The 20,035-nt window shown below is 50.9% G+C and overlaps 1 protein-coding gene across 1 annotated transcript in view; it reads right to left on the reverse strand.

Annotated features, from left to right (window-relative positions):
- Positions 1–2,106: 2,106 nt before the first annotated feature.
- The window catches only part of CREB3L1 (cAMP responsive element binding protein 3-like 1), a 19,733-nt gene continuing 1,804 nt past the window's right edge, over positions 2,107–20,035 (reverse strand). Inside the window, exons 2-11 of the mRNA XM_009572596.1 lie at positions 16,643–16,803; positions 14,891–14,969; positions 13,780–13,940; positions 13,010–13,159; positions 12,146–12,204; positions 10,186–10,254; positions 7,719–7,818; positions 3,548–3,668; positions 2,825–3,071; positions 2,107–2,423 (exon numbers count right to left, since the gene is read on the reverse strand). Coding sequence (XP_009570891.1) covers positions 2,387–2,423; positions 2,825–3,071; positions 3,548–3,668; positions 7,719–7,818; positions 10,186–10,254; positions 12,146–12,204; positions 13,010–13,159; positions 13,780–13,940; positions 14,891–14,969; positions 16,643–16,803 — 1,184 coding nt within the window. The 3' untranslated portion in view covers positions 2,107–2,386. The remainder of the gene's footprint in view (positions 2,424–2,824; positions 3,072–3,547; positions 3,669–7,718; positions 7,819–10,185; positions 10,255–12,145; positions 12,205–13,009; positions 13,160–13,779; positions 13,941–14,890; positions 14,970–16,642; positions 16,804–20,035) is intronic.

Genomic DNA, 20,035 nt, shown 5'->3' on the forward strand with positions numbered 1-20,035 from the left:
CTGAACCAATTCTGCACGTGGCCCGGGAAGGGGACAGTCAGGGAGGTGAGGAGCGGTGCACGTGGGCTGGCGTGACAACCATGCCTCAATGAAAGGACCCGTCAACCCAGGGCTGATGCTGCATCTTTTTATTTTATTTTTGTTTTGCTTCACTAAGCAAATGCAGAGCGAGTGATAGGAGGAGGGGAAAAGGTGGCTTGAAAAAACTAAAAAAAAAACCCAAACAAAAAACAAACAGGAGGGAAGAGGCAGCTGCTGGAGTATAAGGGGAAAGTGAGCTGCTAACGAGAAAGAAGTTCATAGATGCCAAGCCCGCACTAATTCTTAATAAAATACAATACTGAAAATAGGATCTGAGAGTCTCCAAAATACAATATCTTAAGGGATCGGCAATAATACAAAATAAGGTTCATTATGTACAAACGAGTTCTGCTCTTGGTCTCTGTACAACGGTGGGAGTGGGAGGCACGGGGACATGCTCAGTGGAAGTGTTGGGGTGGAGGAGGGCGTGCTTGGACCCGGCAGTGGTTCTTTGTGCTGGGGTGGAGGCGGAGGATGGGGAATGCAGTGGTATCTGGTGACCAGCAGGTCCTGCGTGAACCTCGAGAAGAGCAGAGCTATGCTGAAGGCCTTCCTCTTCCTCACCCCACTGGCCATGCATGTATGGTTGCAGCTAGCTGTGTCCAAATTTGTCCTAAATGGCTTCAGGGGGCAAAACCAGTTTTCGAAAGGGAGAAAAGAGGGATGTGAGGGCCCTTCCCTCACTTCTCCCAGTCCTTGAGCAAGAGCCATCCCACCCTTCCTCTCCAGGGAGCCCTCTCCACTCCCAGGCTGGAGGGAGAGGAGAGGCTGGGGCAGTGCAGAGTGAGTCCAGGGTGCTTGAAGAGAAACAAGCCAAAGAGGAGCCTGCTGTGAGACCTGACAGAGTGCACAGGGGCTCCCATGTACAAACACGGGGCAACCTGCCACATCCCAGATCTCCAACACTCATGTCCCACATTGTCCTTTCATCAAATGGCAGCTGAGGGAACAGAGCGAGGAGACACTTGAGCCTTTCAGCAGGGCTTTTGCCGGGGAGGAAGAAGGGTCAGAAATGGGTGTCTGGGTGCTAAAGAGGATGGCATAGGCTTGAGATGAGGTCATTTCAGCACCGAACTTGGCAAGTCTGGCCTGAAGGGTGGTATGGCAAGAGTTTGCTACCTTTGGTGCCAGCACTTAGAAGGAAGAGGTCTAAAACAGTCTTTGGTGACCCTGGCCAATTCCAACATGCCAGCTCTTTCCTGAAAACGTACCTGTCACCAGAGATGCCAGTGTGTCCTCAGTGGCTTTCACAACTCTGCTTTGCACACGGAGGATGTGAGGGGAATGATGGCTATCTGACAGCCCTCCAATGGGCTGCAGAGCTCTCCTTGGTGGTTCCTAGAAAGACCCCATTTGGCATGAAGCAGAATTGGGGATGGAGAGCTGGGATGGGGATCAGGTTATGGGAGCGGGTTTCTCTCACCCACTCTCAAAGCGAGAAGGCCTGCAGAATGGAAAGCAAGAAGGCCACTGACCTGGTTAGCACTGCACTGTAGGGCCCAAGCTGGGAACAGAAAGGGATATACCACCCCTGCCAAAGCAAGGGTGCCAAGGGTGGGGAGAAGTGGGTTGTGGGGGAAAATTGTTCTCTATTTCAGAGCTCTGGTTGCCCAGAAGCTGCTGGCTAATTTTTACGGTGATTTATCTGTCTGGGATCTGTCTCCCCCACTCCGTTTGTGTGCAGATCTTTGCAGATAGTTGGCGTGGAAGTTATGTAGGCATGTCCATCAAGAGAAAACTAGAGCAAGGAAGAACTAGGTTTTCTCTCAACGGAAGCAGAAGTATACTAACAGATGGAGGGGAAGGAATGAGCTCAAACTCTCCAGAGCCATCTCTCCAGCACCAGCATCACCCACTCCTAAGCCCCCCAGGCAGGATAGTAAATCCAGCACACTCTCTCCTTCAGGTGCATCTGATGTAGCCAAGGGGTACACGCCTGGGGACAGCCCCCTTGGTCTGGAGGCTTTGGGGAGTGAGCTGAATAGTTTGAGGGCTTCCCCTGATCTCCCTCCACTCCAAGGTGAGCCCACACCCATAGGGTAGTGCTCATTTAAGCAGGAGGTAAGGCCAGGAGAAGAGGGTGTCTCAGGGCTTCGCCAGACATTTATTGCTGGTTCTGGCAGTCCTGCGACTCCCCTCAGAGAGATCAGTACTAACAGGGGAGCATGGGGAAGGGGAGGAGCTGAACCCAAGGCCAGTTTAGGAGTGTCTGAGTGCAGCGTCCTCTCCCGCCAAGTCCCCTCAGTTGCTCGGTGAGGAGGGAATCCTGCAATCAGACAGATGAGGCCTTGAGGTCCAGCAGCTGCTACAAGTATTCAGCTGTCTCACTGGAGCTTGTCTCCCTAAGGAAAAGAAAAGACAAGGCATCAGTCAAGGTTCATTGCAGCCTCCTATGCAAATTCACCTCTCTGTGTGCCCAGCTGGTTTGTTCTGACCAGGATGGAGCTCTTCCCCAGGGCACTGAATGACCAGCAAGCCTGGGACCACCTGAATCACCCAGTCCTCCTCAGCTTTATGCCAGTGGGACACTGCTTTATGGAGTCCCAAACTTCTGCTCTAGAAAATAAACTTGGTCTTATGCTCCCTGTCAGCATTGGCCTCCTCCAGCCACTGCTCTTTAGCTAAGTGCCTGTCCTGGGCAGCTCAGCTGTTCATAGCTTGCAGCAGAGGGGACATGCCTGCTGCTCGCTCCCAGACACCATACTGTGTTTTGGGGCTCGGAGGGTGGCCCCCACTTGCTTACCTCTCATGGAATTGCTCTTTGAGATGGGCGAGAGTTCGGTCAGTTTGGTTCTGGTCAGGACCCTCCAGCTGCGATTTGCTCAGATATTTGGTCGCCTCATGTGTCCTGGCCAGATGAGGCCTTCCCTCCTCAGACTGCCCTTTTTCGGCCTCCCAGCCCTCAGGATGGTCCATGGTTAGGAAGGAGCTATAGCTCTCTTCTAAGGAGCCAGCACCCTCATCATAGAAAAGGAGGCTCCGTGACTGAACTGGAAAAAAGGAGAGCATTGGTTAACGATGAGGACAAGGTCTCTCTTGCAATGGGTGTGGGTCACGGTGGTGGTTTCGGCACATGCTCACCCAGCTATGGCCTTGTCCATGTGTAATTGTGCAGGAGGCCTGCTCTGCAGGACACCCACCTCCCCCCAGCTTCAGGAGGCAAATGCCCCCTGGACACACAGCCTCTTCAGAAGACAATCAATCTGCCCTGGGACTTTTCCCTCATGTTCCTTCCTTTGACACTTGTCATGTTTTGGGACAATGGTTAGCAGAGAACGACAACAGGCCCAAACAAGGTGCTGTTATCAGAGTTTGTACCACTGACAGGCCAGGAATCTCCCCTCGCCAGAGCCCCAGCATATGGCGTTGGCACCGAGGGGACGATGCTACCCCTGAACCGGGAGTGTCAAGAGAAGAGCTGGAAATGGTTTGACAGGGTGAAATGGAGGAACCACATTAGACTCACTCTTACTAGTTGTGTAAATGTCTGGTGCTGGTGTTGCTTTCACTGTCTGTGATGCTGAAGAGAACTCAGGGAGACAGGGCATCAGGGATCCCAGGATCAGAACAAAGCAGAGTGCCAGCACCTAGAGAGGAGATCAGCACAGAGTTAGTGCCACTAGCCATGAGGAAACACTCCCCCCGCAGCACACAAACATGAGGCTCTGTGAGAACATGTGGTCAGGCTGACAACTGGGTCATTGTGGTCCCCCAGGGAGGGAAACTGCAAATATAAGAAGGGAAGTCAGAAGCTTCCTCGTGTTGGTTTATTTGAAGTGTTTATGGTTCAATGGTGAGAACTTGCCCGTCCAGTTGATGAGAGATGGTGGAAGGCATAGCTGGGGATCAAGCTGAAAAAGAGGGAGACTCAACAGAAGGGATGAACGCTGCCTTGACCAAAGGGAACCTGACCATTGGCTCCGTAGGAGCTGTAGTGGGCTGTAAGAAAACAAGCTCACTGGGAGAAGTCTGTGAGGTACCACAGCACATAGCAAAGTGAAGCTACTGTCCGTGCGAGGACAGAAATGACAGCAAAACTGCAGCCACCTAATACCCAGTAGCAAGGATGGGGAGTCCAAGGAAAGGGTTAAATTTATGCTTGACATGCACATATGCAGGACCATGTGTCTGTGCCTTTTGCTGTCAGGCAGACCAGTCAGAGCTAGTGGGCAGTGATAAAAGGAGAGAGACAGATGAAAGCTCCCTGGAAATCCCTCTCTGGTACGTCTGCACCTGTCTGTAAATTCTGCCATAATAGCAAAGCTTCAGACTGAGATGCCAGTGCTGATCATCAGGGTCTCTATAGAGTTTAGGGAACTAGCAGTATAGAGCAGGAGGGGACACACGGGAAATGATACAGAGCCAAATCCTTATTACCTGAATACCCACGTGCCACGGGTGGTATATAACTAGCTGCTGCCAGCTCAGTGCTCAGACTGAGCACGTCAAAGAGGCAATGCATCTGTTGGTGATTTCTACTACCTATGTGTAAACTAGCTAAGTTTGTCCTGTGGGGACACCTGTGGGGACAGCCAGCAATTGCCTGACTGCTTTTCAGAATAGCCACCTATTTTGGAACAGCCATGCCTAAGTAACACAGAGAAGCTGGTACATCAAGGTAATTTTGACCACCAGTGGATTCCAGGAGATGTGGAAGATCAAATAATAGCACGAGGATACTACGCTATGTAAAGAGGGATTTTAATGGTCCAGAGTCTTCATGGCCGGTTTTAAAGTAAGGAAATTAAATGTGGACAGCATAGATGCTGTCTAAGCACATCATATCAGGCACACAAGGCATTTAGAACCCTTATTCCACAAAAGCAGGGGAAAAAATAAATTCTGAATAGATGTTGCGTGGAATTATCACAGCCAAACGCACAACTTTCAGAAAGGGGAGCCAGCCCTGTGAAGCCTTCTAAAAGTTCTTCTCTTCTAAAACAAAACAGGCTTTCTGGGCTGGGAGAGAGCAGTATACTTAACATCTTGCTTTAACATGGTTTCAACTGGGGCTTTGCAAACTAGCATTGTTTTTACTCTGTTTTGTTTCAGGTTAACTCTCATGCTCTGATTTGGTTCCAGTTCAAACACTTCATAACAATAACTCTTGGTTTGACTCTGAGTACCATTCATCTTACAGCTTTTGACCATTTCACCATTTTGACCTCTTAAAAAGCGAAGGAAACTAAGCTAGAGGAAACTACTGCAAAACCAGTTGGAAAGGTGGAGGCAAAATTAATCAAAAAAAGACGTCCTGAGAGTGTAGTTATCAAATGGTTCACTGTCAAACTTGGAGGAAGTAGCAGATGGAGTAGCAGAGAGATCCGTTATGGTTCTGGCAAGATTCAACATTTTTAAGCTTGACTTGGATGATGGACTGTATCAAATCTGCAGATGGGAGAGACTACACGCAGACTGGCTTTTGGTCAGGATTCAAATTGAGAATGATCTTGACCATGGGGAGAAGTGGTCCAACAGAACAGCGGGCAGATCAATACAGACAAATGCCGAGACCTGCTGAGACCTGTGAGGTGGCAGGACTGATTAACAGAGGAAACACGTCAGCGACTACGTGGCCAGGCAGCTCTTCTACAGAAGAGGATCTGGGAGTTAAAATGGAGCACAAGGTGCGCGCAAGTCGGTGTCACTTTGCAAAGGGCAAATCTCAGCCCGGGCAGTATGAACAGGCTTGCTGGCTGGCTGGCTGGTTCTGTACCGGCCTTCAGGTGGAACACTATATCCAGCTTTGGGCCCTGTTCTTCCAAAACGATGCGGGGCAATTGGAGAAAGTCTGGAAGAGAGCTCTGGGAACAAGCAGTGATTCAGTAACTCAGCCTACAAGGGAAGACTGAAGAAATCGTGGTGATTTAGCAGAGCAGACTGAAGGGAGTTGCTCGAAAACAATAATTTTCAAATATGCAAAATGCAGCTGCACAAAGGGGGGGGTAAACTGATCTTGCTTACAGTGGGCAGAAGAAGTTGTAATAGGCTTAAGCTGTTGCAAGGAAGATTGAGATGAGATAGCAAGAAAGCTTTATCTGGGAAAGATAACAAAGCACTGGAATGGTTTGCCTGAGGAGGCTGAGGACTGCTCATCACTGAAGGCCTTCAAGAACTGGCTGGACAAAAAAACAAAAAGAAGAGTACTCTGCTCCCCTCCCATGCTGCAAGGCATGATGATTCTACATATCTGTCGTGATAAGGAGTGCTGTACTTGAAAATGGAAAATGGGAACTTGGAGGCCTATGAGAGGAACTGGCCAAAGATAGAAAAGCAAATTACAAATTCTTTAAATGCTTCAAAGCTAGGAAGCCTGAGAGAGTTGGTGTGTGGGCTGGGATGCTGTGGAACGAAGAGAGCAGCAAGGACAGATAAGATATTGTTGAGAAGCTAAATTAGGTATTTTATCAGCCTATAGCACAGGGGATGTCTGGAAGGCACCGCTCCCAGACTTGCTCGTTCCAGGTAGTAGCAATGAAGAATTGCTGGAGTCAGGGGTGCTCTGATGAGCCGCTGCATTAAGGAGCTATGAGTCACTGGGTCCAGCTGGGTCACACCCGAAAATGTGGAAAGAACTTGGGAATGAAGCCACAGAGCAGCCAAGAGAAAAGACAGTCAGTCATTAAAATCTGGTCTGACATGGGGGCAGCAAAGAGTAGCAAAAGTTTGAGCAGATTTTGAAAGGAGAAAGTGCTGGAAATTACAGAGCAGGGGCTCTGGAACCAAGGAAACTGGTTGAACCAAGAGCGAAAAACAACCCCTCAGGACGCTGAGGGTGCTGAGAAAGTGGGGCAAGCACCTCATCATCTGTTTGTATTTCATGACTGTTAACAGTGCAGAAGTGATAACTAGATATAGGTAACTATGACAAATTTGTCTCAAGCAGCTACTACAATAATCCTGCAAAGACATCACAGGGTTGAAGGTTATATTTTTATTATGGATCAGAAACTTTCCCCCTGGCAAAAAAAGAGATGAAGAATAAGGAATTGACTCTATTTATGGCCACGCACTGGCATGCTCCAAAGCTCCACAGTGAAGACAATACTGCTTAACCATGATCCTCCACTATGAGAAATGAGAGGCAAACAGGGATTTCTAAAACCAACAGACAACCCCGAATCATTTTGGTTAGTCAAAAGAGCACATGAAGAGAATTCCAGCTGGATTTAACAAAGCCTGATGTGCTTGTCTATAGCAAGAACAGATGCCATTTCTTGCTGATAAACACAAGGTAATGCCCACTGGGAGGAATTCTTGAACTGTTCATCTGCCCTGCTGAGTTAAACATTAAGCATTACCAACTCAGCAAAAGAAAACTCTACCCATTACGATGGAAGCTCATTGAAGACTTTTATTGAATGTCCGATAGCTAATGAAAAGCAAACAAAGTGCAGTTTTGCCCAAAGAACAAGACAGTGAAAATGCAGGAATTATTCTAATGCTGTTGCATTAACTACTGACACTACCGATGTATGTATGACACAGGGCCCAGTTCTGGTGACTCTAACACAAAAGGAGCGAGCAGATGTAACTGGCAACACAGACGGGCAGCGGGGAAGAGCGCAGAGACAGGCAATCGACAAAGCTGTCTGGGGAAGCATGGCCAATAAGGAAGATGGAAATGAAGCTCATACCATTAGGCAGGTCCCAGTTTGCGTGGAAGCCATTTTGTAAGGTCTGGAGACTTTCCCAGCCACCAGAGCCTGCAGCTTCTGTAACTGCTGGAGCAGAGTCCTAGGATAGGAAACAACCCAAGTCAAAACTTGATAAGGAGGTAACAGCCAGTAAGTGATGCAAGAATACCACTACCCCTTTCATATTTTACCCTGATTTTCCCTTCTTGTGAAAACAAATACCTCCCCCTTGCTGTATCTTGCCCAAGTTCTCTGACGAAACAGGCTGGGGAAGCACGAAACAAAAAAGGATGTTTGAGACATAAAGCATGCAGGAGCTGTGGGAGGCACGGCCTGAAGATGCCATTACGCTGTGGTAACCCCCTGCAGCACCTTCCTTTAGTCTCCTCACCAGTAGATCCACCACAACCTTCACTGCAACTAGCCACCATTATGAATGTCCCACGCATTTAGGAGTCCTGGGTGACTCAAAGCCCAGCCAGTCATCTCCCAAAGCAATGGAGAGGCGGGCTACCATGAAAACCAAGCTCTGGGACGGGGGCTGAACTTTGTAGTCAGGTCAGACATTGAGCACAGGCCCGCCTGCTCCCACTTCACTCAGCTCTGCAGCTCGACTTGTGCCCCGAACCATATGGTGGAGAGAGAAACAAAAACCAGTTTTGATCCCCTCCAGCTTCTTCAGTCTTGGCAAACTCTGCAGAGGGATGTGGGCAAAGCCAAATCTTGAGTTCAGCAATTAAATCATTCTCTGGCTGCCCCGGCTGGAACACGTGCTGAGGTCTCTCTGCCCCATTTAACTGCACACGGGCATTGGCACACATAAGCACAGAACAGTGGTAGGTGTGTTACTAAAAGCCACCAAACCCTTCACTGGGCTGGTGTAGAAATCTGCGATGAGGGAGAATACAGAGCACACAGTTCCCAAGGGCAGCAAATTACTGAAATGCAAACTACTGAGTGTTTCCCCCTGAGAGCACTGACTGTTTTACACAAATATGTTTGAGCTTTTATAAAATGCCAGGTCCTGGAGCCAGGAGATTGCAGGAGAATCCCAGCTTTATCTCTTTCCAAATCCTCTTCTGCTCCTTGTACATGTGGAGAGAAGCACACAGCGTCCCACTGGCAGTGCTCAAAAACCAAACCCAATTAGAAAGAACACATGTGTATTTGAAAAAAAAAAAAATCTCCTGGCTTTTAGGCCAATCTCCTGATTTTGCAGGGTGGGGCTCATGCTTTTTCAGCAGCAGGGGCTGCCTGCACCCCCAGTGAGGCCAGGTGGCAGGCTGTGCCCCGTGGATGAGAGCAGCTGGGCAGCCGTGTCTCTGGCAGATGGGAGGCTCCGGCCACTCGCACACCTCAGCCAGACAGTGCTGACAGTCCTTGGTCCCGGCACCAGTGGCTGGCCTGGAAGCCGGGACCACAGCACGCGTGTCATGGATGGGAGGAAGGAGTGCAGCAGAGCTCAAGGAGTACTCCACAAGCTGTAGTGGCAGCAGAGGGGTGGGTGGGAGGACTGACTCTCTGGCCGCAGTTCTCCCCTTCAATTCGAGCTGGGGGTGATAGAAATGGGGCTATAGAAATGAACTTCCCCCTCAACAGCCCTGCAGCTGACCCTGCCCTTGCTCACACCGATTGCACCCAGTAAGAGGGAGCTGGGCCCTCCTCCAAGGAGGCAAGGAAGCAAATTCCCCTGGTGATCAGTTGGCCATCTGTGTGTATTAGGAGCACAAGCGCTCACCAGATTCTTGGGCGAGGGAGCCAGGGGCCTGCTTTGGGGCTGTGGGAGCAGCTTGCTTCTTTCAGGTGAGCAGCAGCAGCGGCAGACGGGAGGGAGATCCTTCAGGCTTGCTTTGCAAGGGGAAGAGGCAGGGCAAGGGCTGGGGTACCATATGCACAGGGAGTTGCCCTGGATTTGGTGGGAGCGGGGATCTCTACCTTTATTAGAGGAATGAGCTTTCCCTGTATTCACCAAGTCTGTTCAGCTCTTTCTCAAGAGAAACCTGAAACAGCCACATTATGCTGTTTGGGGGCCTTGTATTCCTGTATGCCACAGGGCCTTGTATTCCTCCAAAGAGCCCAAAGCAGAAACAGTGGGTCTGAGAGGCTGGTGTGAGGGGCCTCCCTCAGTGCAGCTGCCCTGGAGACAGCCAGAGGCCTGGAGGGCAATAGGGAGGGCAGCATGAGCTAAAAGGGCTGCAGGGAGAAGGAGGAAGAGATGTGAGAAACGCGCCTTCCCTCCCTCCCCTTGCTGCGGCGCAGCCTGGCTGTCCCAAAACAAACATTCCAGGCTCGCTAACCAAACCCAGCTGCCTCGCTGCTGCCACGGGCCGAAAACCAGCGCCTCGCCGAGCAGTGCCTGTCCCACCAGGAGCTGCGGGAGCCTGCTTTTCTCTTCTCACACCCCCTGCCGCAGCACTCCCCTGGCTTCCCTTCCTGCCCACAGAGGGTGAGATCTAGCCCCTCTTACCTGTTTGCATTTTCTAAGGTCTCCACTTTTTTCCAGAGTTCATTGTTTTCTGTTGTGTATGTCTCAACCCTGCGGGAATAAAACCCATAGCCGGTTAGTTACAAAGGCCAGACAGATAAAGCAAATGTAGTCCTTGCCTCTCTCAGGGTGTGGAGGCTCAGTGGCCCCATCCATCACCTGCAGATATGGTCCTGGAGCCAGATGTCCCTCGCCCGTTTGGCTGCAGCCAGCCCCAACGGACCAGGGATGAGATTGCAGGTGGACAGTTACGTGTGACATTTCCCAGTTCAGGCTTTCCCGAGGGCTGGGAGAGCCAGTAACACCCGCTTACAGGCAGGTCAAGTCAGGACAGACCTAAAGTTATGCAGGCATTTCCATCGCTTCCAACCCCCCCTGAGGAGCATGGAAAAGGAACAGGGGGACAAATTCAAACCTCCCCCACTCAGACCGAGAACCTGCCCTGGCTGTGCGCCTTGCATATAAAAACCAGGCGGTTCTGTGCAAATGCTGGGCCAGCTCCGACTGCAGGCACTTGAGGGCAGCAGAGAACCTGCAGGCTCCCTCCCACTGCTTCGGAAGGGAAAGTGGTTAGGCTGCACTTGGGACGGGGGAAGGGGAATGTCTCCAGGCCCAGAAGAAGGCAGGCCAGGGACACCGCCTGATGCTGCTGGAGGTTTCCAGCAGAGCCTCCGAACCAGGCGTTCCGTGTAAAAACTGGGCTTGCAGCAAAGGTGTCAAACCGAATGGTGAAGGGCCCACGTACAGGTCTTGACAAACCAGCTCTTACAGAAAGCCAAGTTGACCAAAGACTTGTTTCATTAAAAAAATTCACTGAATGCTGCTTTTGGTTTACATTTAAAACTGGCATTGTTTGAAAGCCATCTGTCACAGCAATGCACTAGTGTAACAAACCGCTGAGTATGTACAGGCACCACAGCCACGTCTGGGGAAGAGGCCCCAGCACAGAAAGCCCTGGACCAGCCACTTGAGCGAGGCCAGCCAACTCCCCAGCCCCGGCTTGAAGGATCTGGGTGTCAGTGCAGGCCATTAGCGGGAGGTGATCTGCTCTGATGCCTGGACACATACATGCACGCCGAGGTGCTGCTTACGGAAGGGCATGAGAACTTGAAGGTGCCTTGAGTCATCTGTTTTCAGTCAGCATTTCTACGCACTTAGAGAACATAAACAAATAGCATCAGGGAGAAGAGTTAATTAAGGTTGGGTTTGGGGGTTGTTTTTTTCCATTTTGCTGATCTCAGGTGGTGTTAATAACAGAGAAGAAGATGGTATTTAAAAGAAATGTGAATTTGCACCTGGATCTTGGCATTCTTCTTTGCCTGAGAATGCCATCAGGGGCTGCTAGTACAGAAGGGATCACAGGATCAAGAGTTATTTTCTACCCTGTCAGTGTCACGTTATGTCACCTTAGGCTTATGCCTGCCATGCATGTAGGACCTCGGGGTTGCAAGGATTAAAACAAAGCTCATGCAGGGGATAGTGGAAGGGGAGAGAATATGGGCAATAACTGTAGGGCAAGGTTTTTCTTGCTATCAAATGCTTGTGTGTCCTCCCTCATGGGAAGAGAGGGGGAAAAGCTGTGGTCAGTGCGCTCAGAGGGCCTGCTGCTTATGGGACAAACAGAAGGAACTTCTAGTGGGGAAACATGACTCTTTCTTACCCAAAATCCCACCTTGTTGGCAGCCAAAATGGCCTGTGTTCTGCAGCGGACCAGCCAAACTAAGCAGTTGGAAACACAAGGCTTCTAGAGCAATCTTTATCCTGCAAGAGGATTTCTAGGAGGGAGGGGAGTAGGGGCAGGATCCCAAACCAAACTTCTGTGCAGCCAGCCTTACAAGGAATCGTACTCTTTGAGCAATTCAGAGACAAAAGCACTAGAAAGGGGGGCTGTGCATGGACAGGGCTCCTTTTTCAAAGGTAAGACTGAGAAGAAGAAACTTACTTTTTCTCTAGACACTCCACATACTCTTTCTTCTTCCTGCGACTCTCCTGAGCAGAGATCTGTGAGGGGGGCAGCCATCAGAGAGGAGTCAGTACCATAAGCCTCTAGACATTTCTATGTGGCTCCCTCATCTTTGTTCCCTGCACACACAGCACCCTAAAGATAAATGGGGAAGTCGCCTCCCAGTCTGCCATTCCTACTGGTCTCCAGGCCAAAACTAGGAAGGATGGATGCTGTAGGTATGCAGCCTTCTTTGGCCTGTAGACCACAACCATTTGTTGCAGTATGCCTGATCCCCTCGCTCCTGAGAGCATCTTTAGGGTTGCTTTGAACTCCTCTGACTCACATGGGTACGTGCTGTGGCCATCTGCGCAGATTCTGCCCCAGACCACTTCTGAGTCACTGGGTGACTAACTCAGGGTCTCGTTGTTTCTCCCATGGGATGCTTTCTAATCACAGTCTGAAGTCTCACAGCCTCTGCCTGGCTAATGAGCTGTGTGCATCACCCGTCCTGCACCATGCAATGGCTCTTGTTTCCCTGTCCCCACAGCAAGGCCTGACCACTCTGGTTTCTCTGATCCGTGATGCCTTAGCTTCTGGGCCCCATCCCAGGCCACACACTCCCAGGAGCTGGGCTGGAGGCCACGCTCCCCAGATACGGTTGCATGCACAGCATTTATGCAGAGATGCCCCATGGCACCGTTTCTGTGGGTTGGGAGGCTCGTGCCAGTGCACCAAAGGCAGGATCCCACCTTTTCTGAGCTGCACTGCAGTTGAGGAGGTGAGGGTAACTATAGCATTGGTGAGCTGAGGATGCTCTGGAATCACGGGAACTGCATGGTTACATTTTTTGCAAACAGTCACCTTGTTCTTGATTTTCCTCCTGACCCTCTTCAGTGCTTTCTCCTCTGCTTTGGTGAGGGGCAGTTTGGTAGGAATGGGATAGCCCTCAGCAATCAAGGTGCGTTTTTCCTCTTCAGTCAAGAGCAGCGGGCCAGAGGTCCCTTGTAACTTCTGAAACACACAGAGAGCAGCCGTCAGTGTCAGCAAGGAGTTCTACCCCAGTGATCCTCCTTAAAACCTTGCAGAGCAGCTAGAGGCTCAGTACAACTACGTGCAGGGCAGTGCTCTTTCCTGCCCTCAACCTGATCCTGGGGACACAGCTCAGCAGTTGCCTTCCTCTTTTACTTGGGAGGGCATCTGCTCCTTCATGGTGAGGCTGGCTACACAGTGCTGACTGCACTGCAGGACCCCACCAAAGAACTTTTGGGTGATGGTTAAAAAACAGTCTGGTTATGGGAATTCTCGGTTATTCCTTTCTCTTCCATTAACCTCCTCAGAAAGTCCTCCAGTGCATGGGCCACTTCCCAAAGTATGGGGTGAAAGACAGCACTTGCTAAAACAAAATAGTTGCTGGTAGGCATTGTGCAAGACTCGTTGTGCTTCTCCTCACTTCTGTGAGCACCATCCTGTCCCCACACCCCTGTGCTAGGACATCACATTCCCTTGCCAGAGCATTTCAGGCTGGAGACCTTAACAAGGGCAGGATCCCCCACATGAGCCTCGGAAAGGCTTCAGCCCCCTCTAAGCACCAAGGAGCCCTGTATCCCAGCGACATCCTGCTGCCTCCTTACGTGTGGTGCTGTGAGGAGAGGTGAGGAAGAGATGGCAGTAGAAGAACGAGCAGCAGGTCGGGCTGGGCTGGAGGGAGGCAGGGACCGGGGGCTCTGGGATCCGTCACTGTCACTGCCATGGCTGCTGGGTGGAGTTGGAGGCATCTGCACCAGGTCATCTACTGAGAAATACGGAGATCAAGTCAATGGCTCTCATGTCAGCCTGTTGGTACAGGCATAGGGCCCTGAGTAGCAACAGGAAAAGGCGCTGCCATAACATAGGACTGAAAGGAGAGGGTGATGAGTCTCACAAGATGGGGTGGGTCTGAGAACAAGGCTGGACTGAGCACTGCCCAAAACAGAGATGAGGCTGACCTCAAACGTGCTAAACTAGGAACTGCAGTAGTCAGAGAGCTGGCAGAGGCTTTGCCAAGACACTGAAGGTATTTACAAAGCAATAAGGTACTCCGGTGTCAACCAAAATGGAGTACAAAGCCTGTGATGTTTTGCTCTGGAGCCTGTTCACAAGTACAGGAAGCTCTGTAAGAGAAGAGCTCTTCCAGAAGCACCACAGGGCTCACACACTTGCCAGCACACTTGATCCAAAGGGGCTCCGGACACTCAGTTGGTTGCCAAGCACTTGAAATCTGTCCCCACTTTGTACTGGAGAGCCCTGGGGGCCTTAATGGAGGTGGGAATATGCCTAAGGAATGTCTCTCTGCGGCAGTGGGAGTTCCTATAGTGCTTTCATTTGTGCATCGGCAGATTTTCAGATGCTTGGGTTTCTTTCAAATTAAACTGGATCCTGAATTTCCTGACTTTCAGATGGTTGTTTTGGATAACGCTACAGTCCCTCTGAGGATTTTAAAGGCACTCTTGCATATTTCCAACTCTGAGGTAGCCTGTTTTGCCTGGGAGTCCCTGTCTGAACAATTCTGTGCGTGGCTGCTGGTCCAGACTCTCATCTGAGTTGGAACAGTGCAGCGCTCACTCCTCTATTGGTCTATGCCCCAGTATTATCTTGTATGCATGGCTCTGCTCTCAGGCGTTGTCTTTCCTCCCTGTATAGTAATGATCTATATCTGAGTAATATAGAGGGATGTAAGTTGACCAGCAAATTCTATCTTCTTACCTGAAGGTACATTTAGAAACTGGTTCACCTCTTTGGGTTCAGCTTTGATCACAGGTGCTGGAGTCATTTCTATGGGAGTCTGTGGAAGAGAAGCAGAAAGAGTTCTTGGGCGCTGCCACTTCCCCTGCCCAGAGGGCTCCCACCAGTTCTGTTCATAGCCGCTGCTCCCCTGCTCTCCGCACTGCCCCATCTCACAGCTCTGCCCCAAAGCAGCCTCTCACCACACATAACAGAAACCAGGAGTCTAAACATAAGCCCCGTGAAGTCTGTGTCGCTGGGCACACAGAGTGCAAACACATGCTTGCAGAGGAAGAGGCAGTGGCAGATGGGTATGCTGCCAAGCCGTGCACTGAGTACCTCCAAAAGGGAGATGACTTTTATCCTCGGCAATTCCTCTCTTGCTAGACCCAGACAGTGCAATTTAAACCAACCTCTGCATTACCATGCGAAGTCCCTCTTTGATCTGCCTTCATTAGAAATGGGAGTACAGAGATTGTACAGAAACAGAAACAGAACAACCCCCCTGTCCTGCTCACAGGATTTTCACCAGGGCCACTGGGCAGCTGTTTCCAATCGGAGGGGACTGAGAGTTAAATAAAGAGTGGATTTATTCCCATCTGGGCTATGCTGCCCCTCAGTTCCCTGGCTCGCCAGCCCCCAGCCCACCATAGGCTGGGGGAGTTTTTACACTAAACAGACACATTGCTAACTCCTCCAGACTGTAAACACAGCTGAGAGAGCACCATGGTACGGCTGCTGAGCACACACAGCAGAGCTTCCACGGCACAGCAAGTTCAAGCTGTGTAAATAATGGAGTAAGTTTGTGCACAGTTTTGGCTGGAAGTACCCATTTGTTTTGGATGATTGTTTAAATGGGAAGATGCTCTGCATGAGTGAAAAAAGGAAGCGAACCCCAGAGATGATCTACTGTTATCTACTGAGCTGCTACAAGATAGCCAAGGTCTGTGTGAGACTGGTCAAACCTTCCCATCCAACACAGCTGGACTCAAGGCCAGCCGAACTGAGGCCCCAACTTACACCCATGTACCAGTGGCATAAGTGAGCCTCCTTCAGACAAACAGATTTCTTAAGAACTTAGATATGACCAAAAGACTTGGCCCCTTGTTTCTTAGAAATAATAATTCCTGCTGCTTCATAGGAAAAAGCAAGCAGGACCTGGAGTGGGACCTCCATTTCCAGTGAGCAGCTGAGAAAAGTGAGAGGCCCAAGGCCATGAAAAAGGCAGTGGCAGAGTGGCAGACATACTCATCGAGTAGTGGGGTCATTGGCAACGCATTAATTGACACTGTTCTCTGAGAAATGAAAATAAGCCAAGAGTGGCTATAAAAATACTGACAGATTGGAGGGGACAGGCCTCCAGCACGTGCAAGCTTAAAAGCCTTTGGCTTTTTGTGCCAAGGAAACACGCTTGTATTTAACCGAGATTGTAAAGCCTCCTGTGCTGGAGAAAACCCTCTTTCCATCATTTTCTCTGGAAGAATAAGCTGTCTTGTAGCTTCACTACAGGAATCAAGAACACAGTTCTAGCTAGCATCAGGTGTGCTGCTCCTCTGACTGCCATTTCAAGGAGAATGACAAATAATGCAGTATCTGGGCTTTGTATCACCTTCTCCTGTCTGTCCAGCGGCTAAATCACTTGGCAGGACCCTGCAGTCACATGGCTGGGTCTGCATCACCAGGGGTGCTGCTGTGTGAGAGCCCGGGTTCCCGATGGATCTTAGATGGGCTCACCTCCTCGGGGACTGGCAGTCTCTGCAGAGGGTTGAGGTTCAGCACTGGTATGGAGCTGGCAGCTAGCTGGGACTCAGGCAGGTCTAGAGCCAGGTTCTGTTCCTGTTTCACCATGATGGAGCAGAGCTTGGGCCCCAGGGACCACACTCCATTCTCCAGCTCTGAAACATGCACAACGTGAGAGTCAAACTCCAGCAAGAACAGGACAAGAAAAAAAAAAATCCACGCAGACAGCTTCCCCCCGTCTGGGGAGGCTGCCTTTCCAAGTTTAGCACTGTCACCACATAAGCATGTGCAGGCCCACAACACAGGGTACAAAAGGGAACGAACCCCCAGCGTGCGGGGAGCAGACAGGACAGAGCTAGAGGGATCGTGTCTCTGCTCTGCTCTGACTGTGCAGCCCGAGCGCTGGAGGACAGCTGCGGGGTTTCCTCCCCCAGTGATGTCTCGGTTTTGTCCTCTGGAGCTTATTTATATTTAGAGCTCAGTGAGAGGAGGATGCTGGGCTGTTGCTCCTTGGGCAGCATGGCCAGCATCACAGAGCTGCCAGGTGTGTTACCAAGAATAGCACCATCTCTGTGCTAGAGAGCTGGCGAGAGGGCAAGCACGATGACAGTGAAAGGCTGACCGGTGGCTGTACGTGCTGCTTTGGCCTCCCGCCAATGTTGTGCCAAGTACTAGAGCTTTGTTGCCTGACAGGAGAGGAGGAAGGTCCATTTCTGTGGAAGGAAGTCCAATGTGGCACCTGCTTGTGAGGCTGCTCCCACAGCTGCTCCCCTCAGACTCACCTCCGAGGCTCCCTCCTCCACCCTGCGCTGCTCAGGGGGACTGCTGCCTACAGCCGTGCCCCGCTGCCATTCCTGGCAGGGACCGAAGCAGCAGCAAGGGAAAGGAAGTGTCTGAATAGAACTGAATGAAGCTGTGTGGGCACGCTCCCCTCACCCCCCTGCCTGCTCTGTCCCGTGCACGTCTGTGAGCATGAGCCTGGCTTGTCACTGGAAGCAGAGATCCCGAGAGCTGGGATTCAGGCAGTGGTGGATAAGCTGCAGCTCAGATGGGGAAAAAAACCTGCTAGGCAGGAGAGCTGCCTGGGCTCTGCTCTGAAGTTTTGGTCCCCTCATTGCTCTTCAAACACTTCGGCCTGCCAAAAAGCTACTCCTTGCTGGCCTGGAGCCTGCATCCTCCTCCCTAATCCTCACCCCTTCCCCTTTTTATCTGACAACAAGAAATGCATTTGCCTTTACACAGGACAGACTATTAAGTGTGTCACCATAGTGCCCCAGTTGGCTCAACACGAGGCCACAGTCAGGCTCACTCCCTGACCCCTCTACCCTGCTCTCTACCTACAGCACTCACAGACCCAGCTGTGTTGCCTAGCTGTCTGCTGCCCAAAGCAGCTCTGCAGTGCAGGTCTCAGTCTAGAAATATTCTGGCCAGACAAGAGGGGGAGAAAGGTCCTTCTCAGCTCCAGAAAAGCCTGCACAAAGAAGGGTACAAGCAAGCAGCTGTTCATGTGGGAGCTGCCATCTGAACTAAACTTTAAGGTGGCCTAACATCATCTTTGCCCAGCTCAGGCTCTGTTGCCCTCAGGAGAGGACAGGGCAGAATCCTGCCTCTGGCTTTTGTGCGGACACAGTGGTGTTAAAGCTTGGGCAAGAATTGTATCAGTTAACACAGTGTTGCCCTTGCCAGTGGAATATGTTGTCTTCCTGTCTTTGGTTTGGCACCTCTTATTTTGCTGCCTGGATAGGTCTCTCTAGCAAAGGCTCGTTCCTTCCAGCTCCTGGTGTGACTGGACATCTTCAAGCACAGACACGAGTTGCTGCTCCATGTGCCTATCAGCTGCGCGCGCTGCTCTCAGTGCTGCTGGATCGCTTCCTAGAGATTCCCACAATGCAGCAGGGCCAACGTCGTCAAGCAGCGTCTCAGGCAGGGGTGCACTGCACAGCCGTGACAACGGAGAGGCTGCTGAGCAGACTGAATTGCGTTTTCTCTGTCCTGCTAAGGACACCAAACCCGCAGCTGGTAGTGAAGTCCCAGTTACCCCTGGTACACAAACAAGCCCTTTCTGATGGAAGAAGGCAAGGTGCTACACAGCCACAAGTGTTTGTAGCCAGAAGCAAACAAGCCCTTTCTGATGGAAGGAGGCAAGGTACTACACAGCCACAAGTGTTTGTAGCCAGAAAACTTGAACTGAATTCTTCTGACTGACCACAGCCTGTCACAGAGATAAGGGACTTTGAGAGGTCTTCCAGTCTATCCCGCTGCTCTAGGCAAGTTCAGCTAAACCTGTGTCAGTCCTGACAGATGGTTGTCTGACTTGATATTACCCCTCTGCAAAGTGATGGAGAATCTGCAGCTTTCCACATTAAATCTCTTCTACCGTTTCACTATGCCCACTATGGGAAGGTTTTGCCTACTGGCTAATCTGAAGTTCCCTTACTGTGATTTTAAGCCTCATCTTCCTCATCCTTCCTTTCGGTTGCAAAGCTCTGCATTTCTCTTTTTCTCAGAGGCGTGGGGCATCCTCTGTCTGGGAGGGCTGCTGCTGAAGCAAGTTACCAGACAAGGGAGAGCAGACCACCAAGGGCTCTCCCCGTACAGACTTGATTCAACGAGAGAGCAGCCCCCAGCGCTGTCAGTCCAGACAGTCCAAGGAGCAGACACCCAAATAAGTACGCACTGTCCTCCCATTTCCTGTCTACATTCTGACCCTGCTCTCTTTCCCACCCTCGAAGATTTATCTGGGGAGCGATTGGGTTACAGAATCAAAAATACATAAGCCATCAGAGGGTCAACAAGGGACTGAGGAGAAGGCATTTTGTGTGGACACATCTACCTTCTGCTGCCTCAGAGGATGTTTCAGAGGTCTGGCCAGTCTGTAACCACTGCAGATTTCACCGTCTGTTGCTGGGTGAGGCATGCCAGGAAGCTTATCCTTTGCTCTAGATACTCTGTACATAATGGGAAGAAGTATGGCTGAAAGATCTCCATAGCAGCCCTGGGTTGAGGAGGTGAGGCAAAGCGCAGTGAGGAAGCAGGACCTGTACAGGAGTGTGGGCACTAGCCTGAGGCTGGTCCAGCCCCCACTGTTCTGCACAACCCTGGCTCCCCCTGCTCCTGGCATCAAATCACGCCCTGCAGAACTGAGGGCTGGTGCTGAGAACCAAAGCAGCCAGTCCGTATGCGCAAACCAGCTGGAAAGCAGACTCCACTGATAAGCAGGGTCACAATGCACCCAGTGGCTTGCCCTCGCTGACCTGTGTTAGTGGGAACCATGTGGGAAGGGGCAGGATTTGAAAGTGTTTTGGAGATCTGCAGAAAAGCTGGGAGAAAGCTGATAAATAGCAAGCCTCAGCCAGCTCCAAGCCTAGACAGAGCCCGGGCATTCCT

The sequence above is a fragment of the Fulmarus glacialis genome, unplaced genomic scaffold (genome assembly GCF_000690835.1).
Source record: "Fulmarus glacialis isolate BGI_N327 unplaced genomic scaffold, ASM69083v1 scaffold25372, whole genome shotgun sequence".
Classification (NCBI taxonomy): Eukaryota; Metazoa; Chordata; class Aves; order Procellariiformes; family Procellariidae; genus Fulmarus; species Fulmarus glacialis.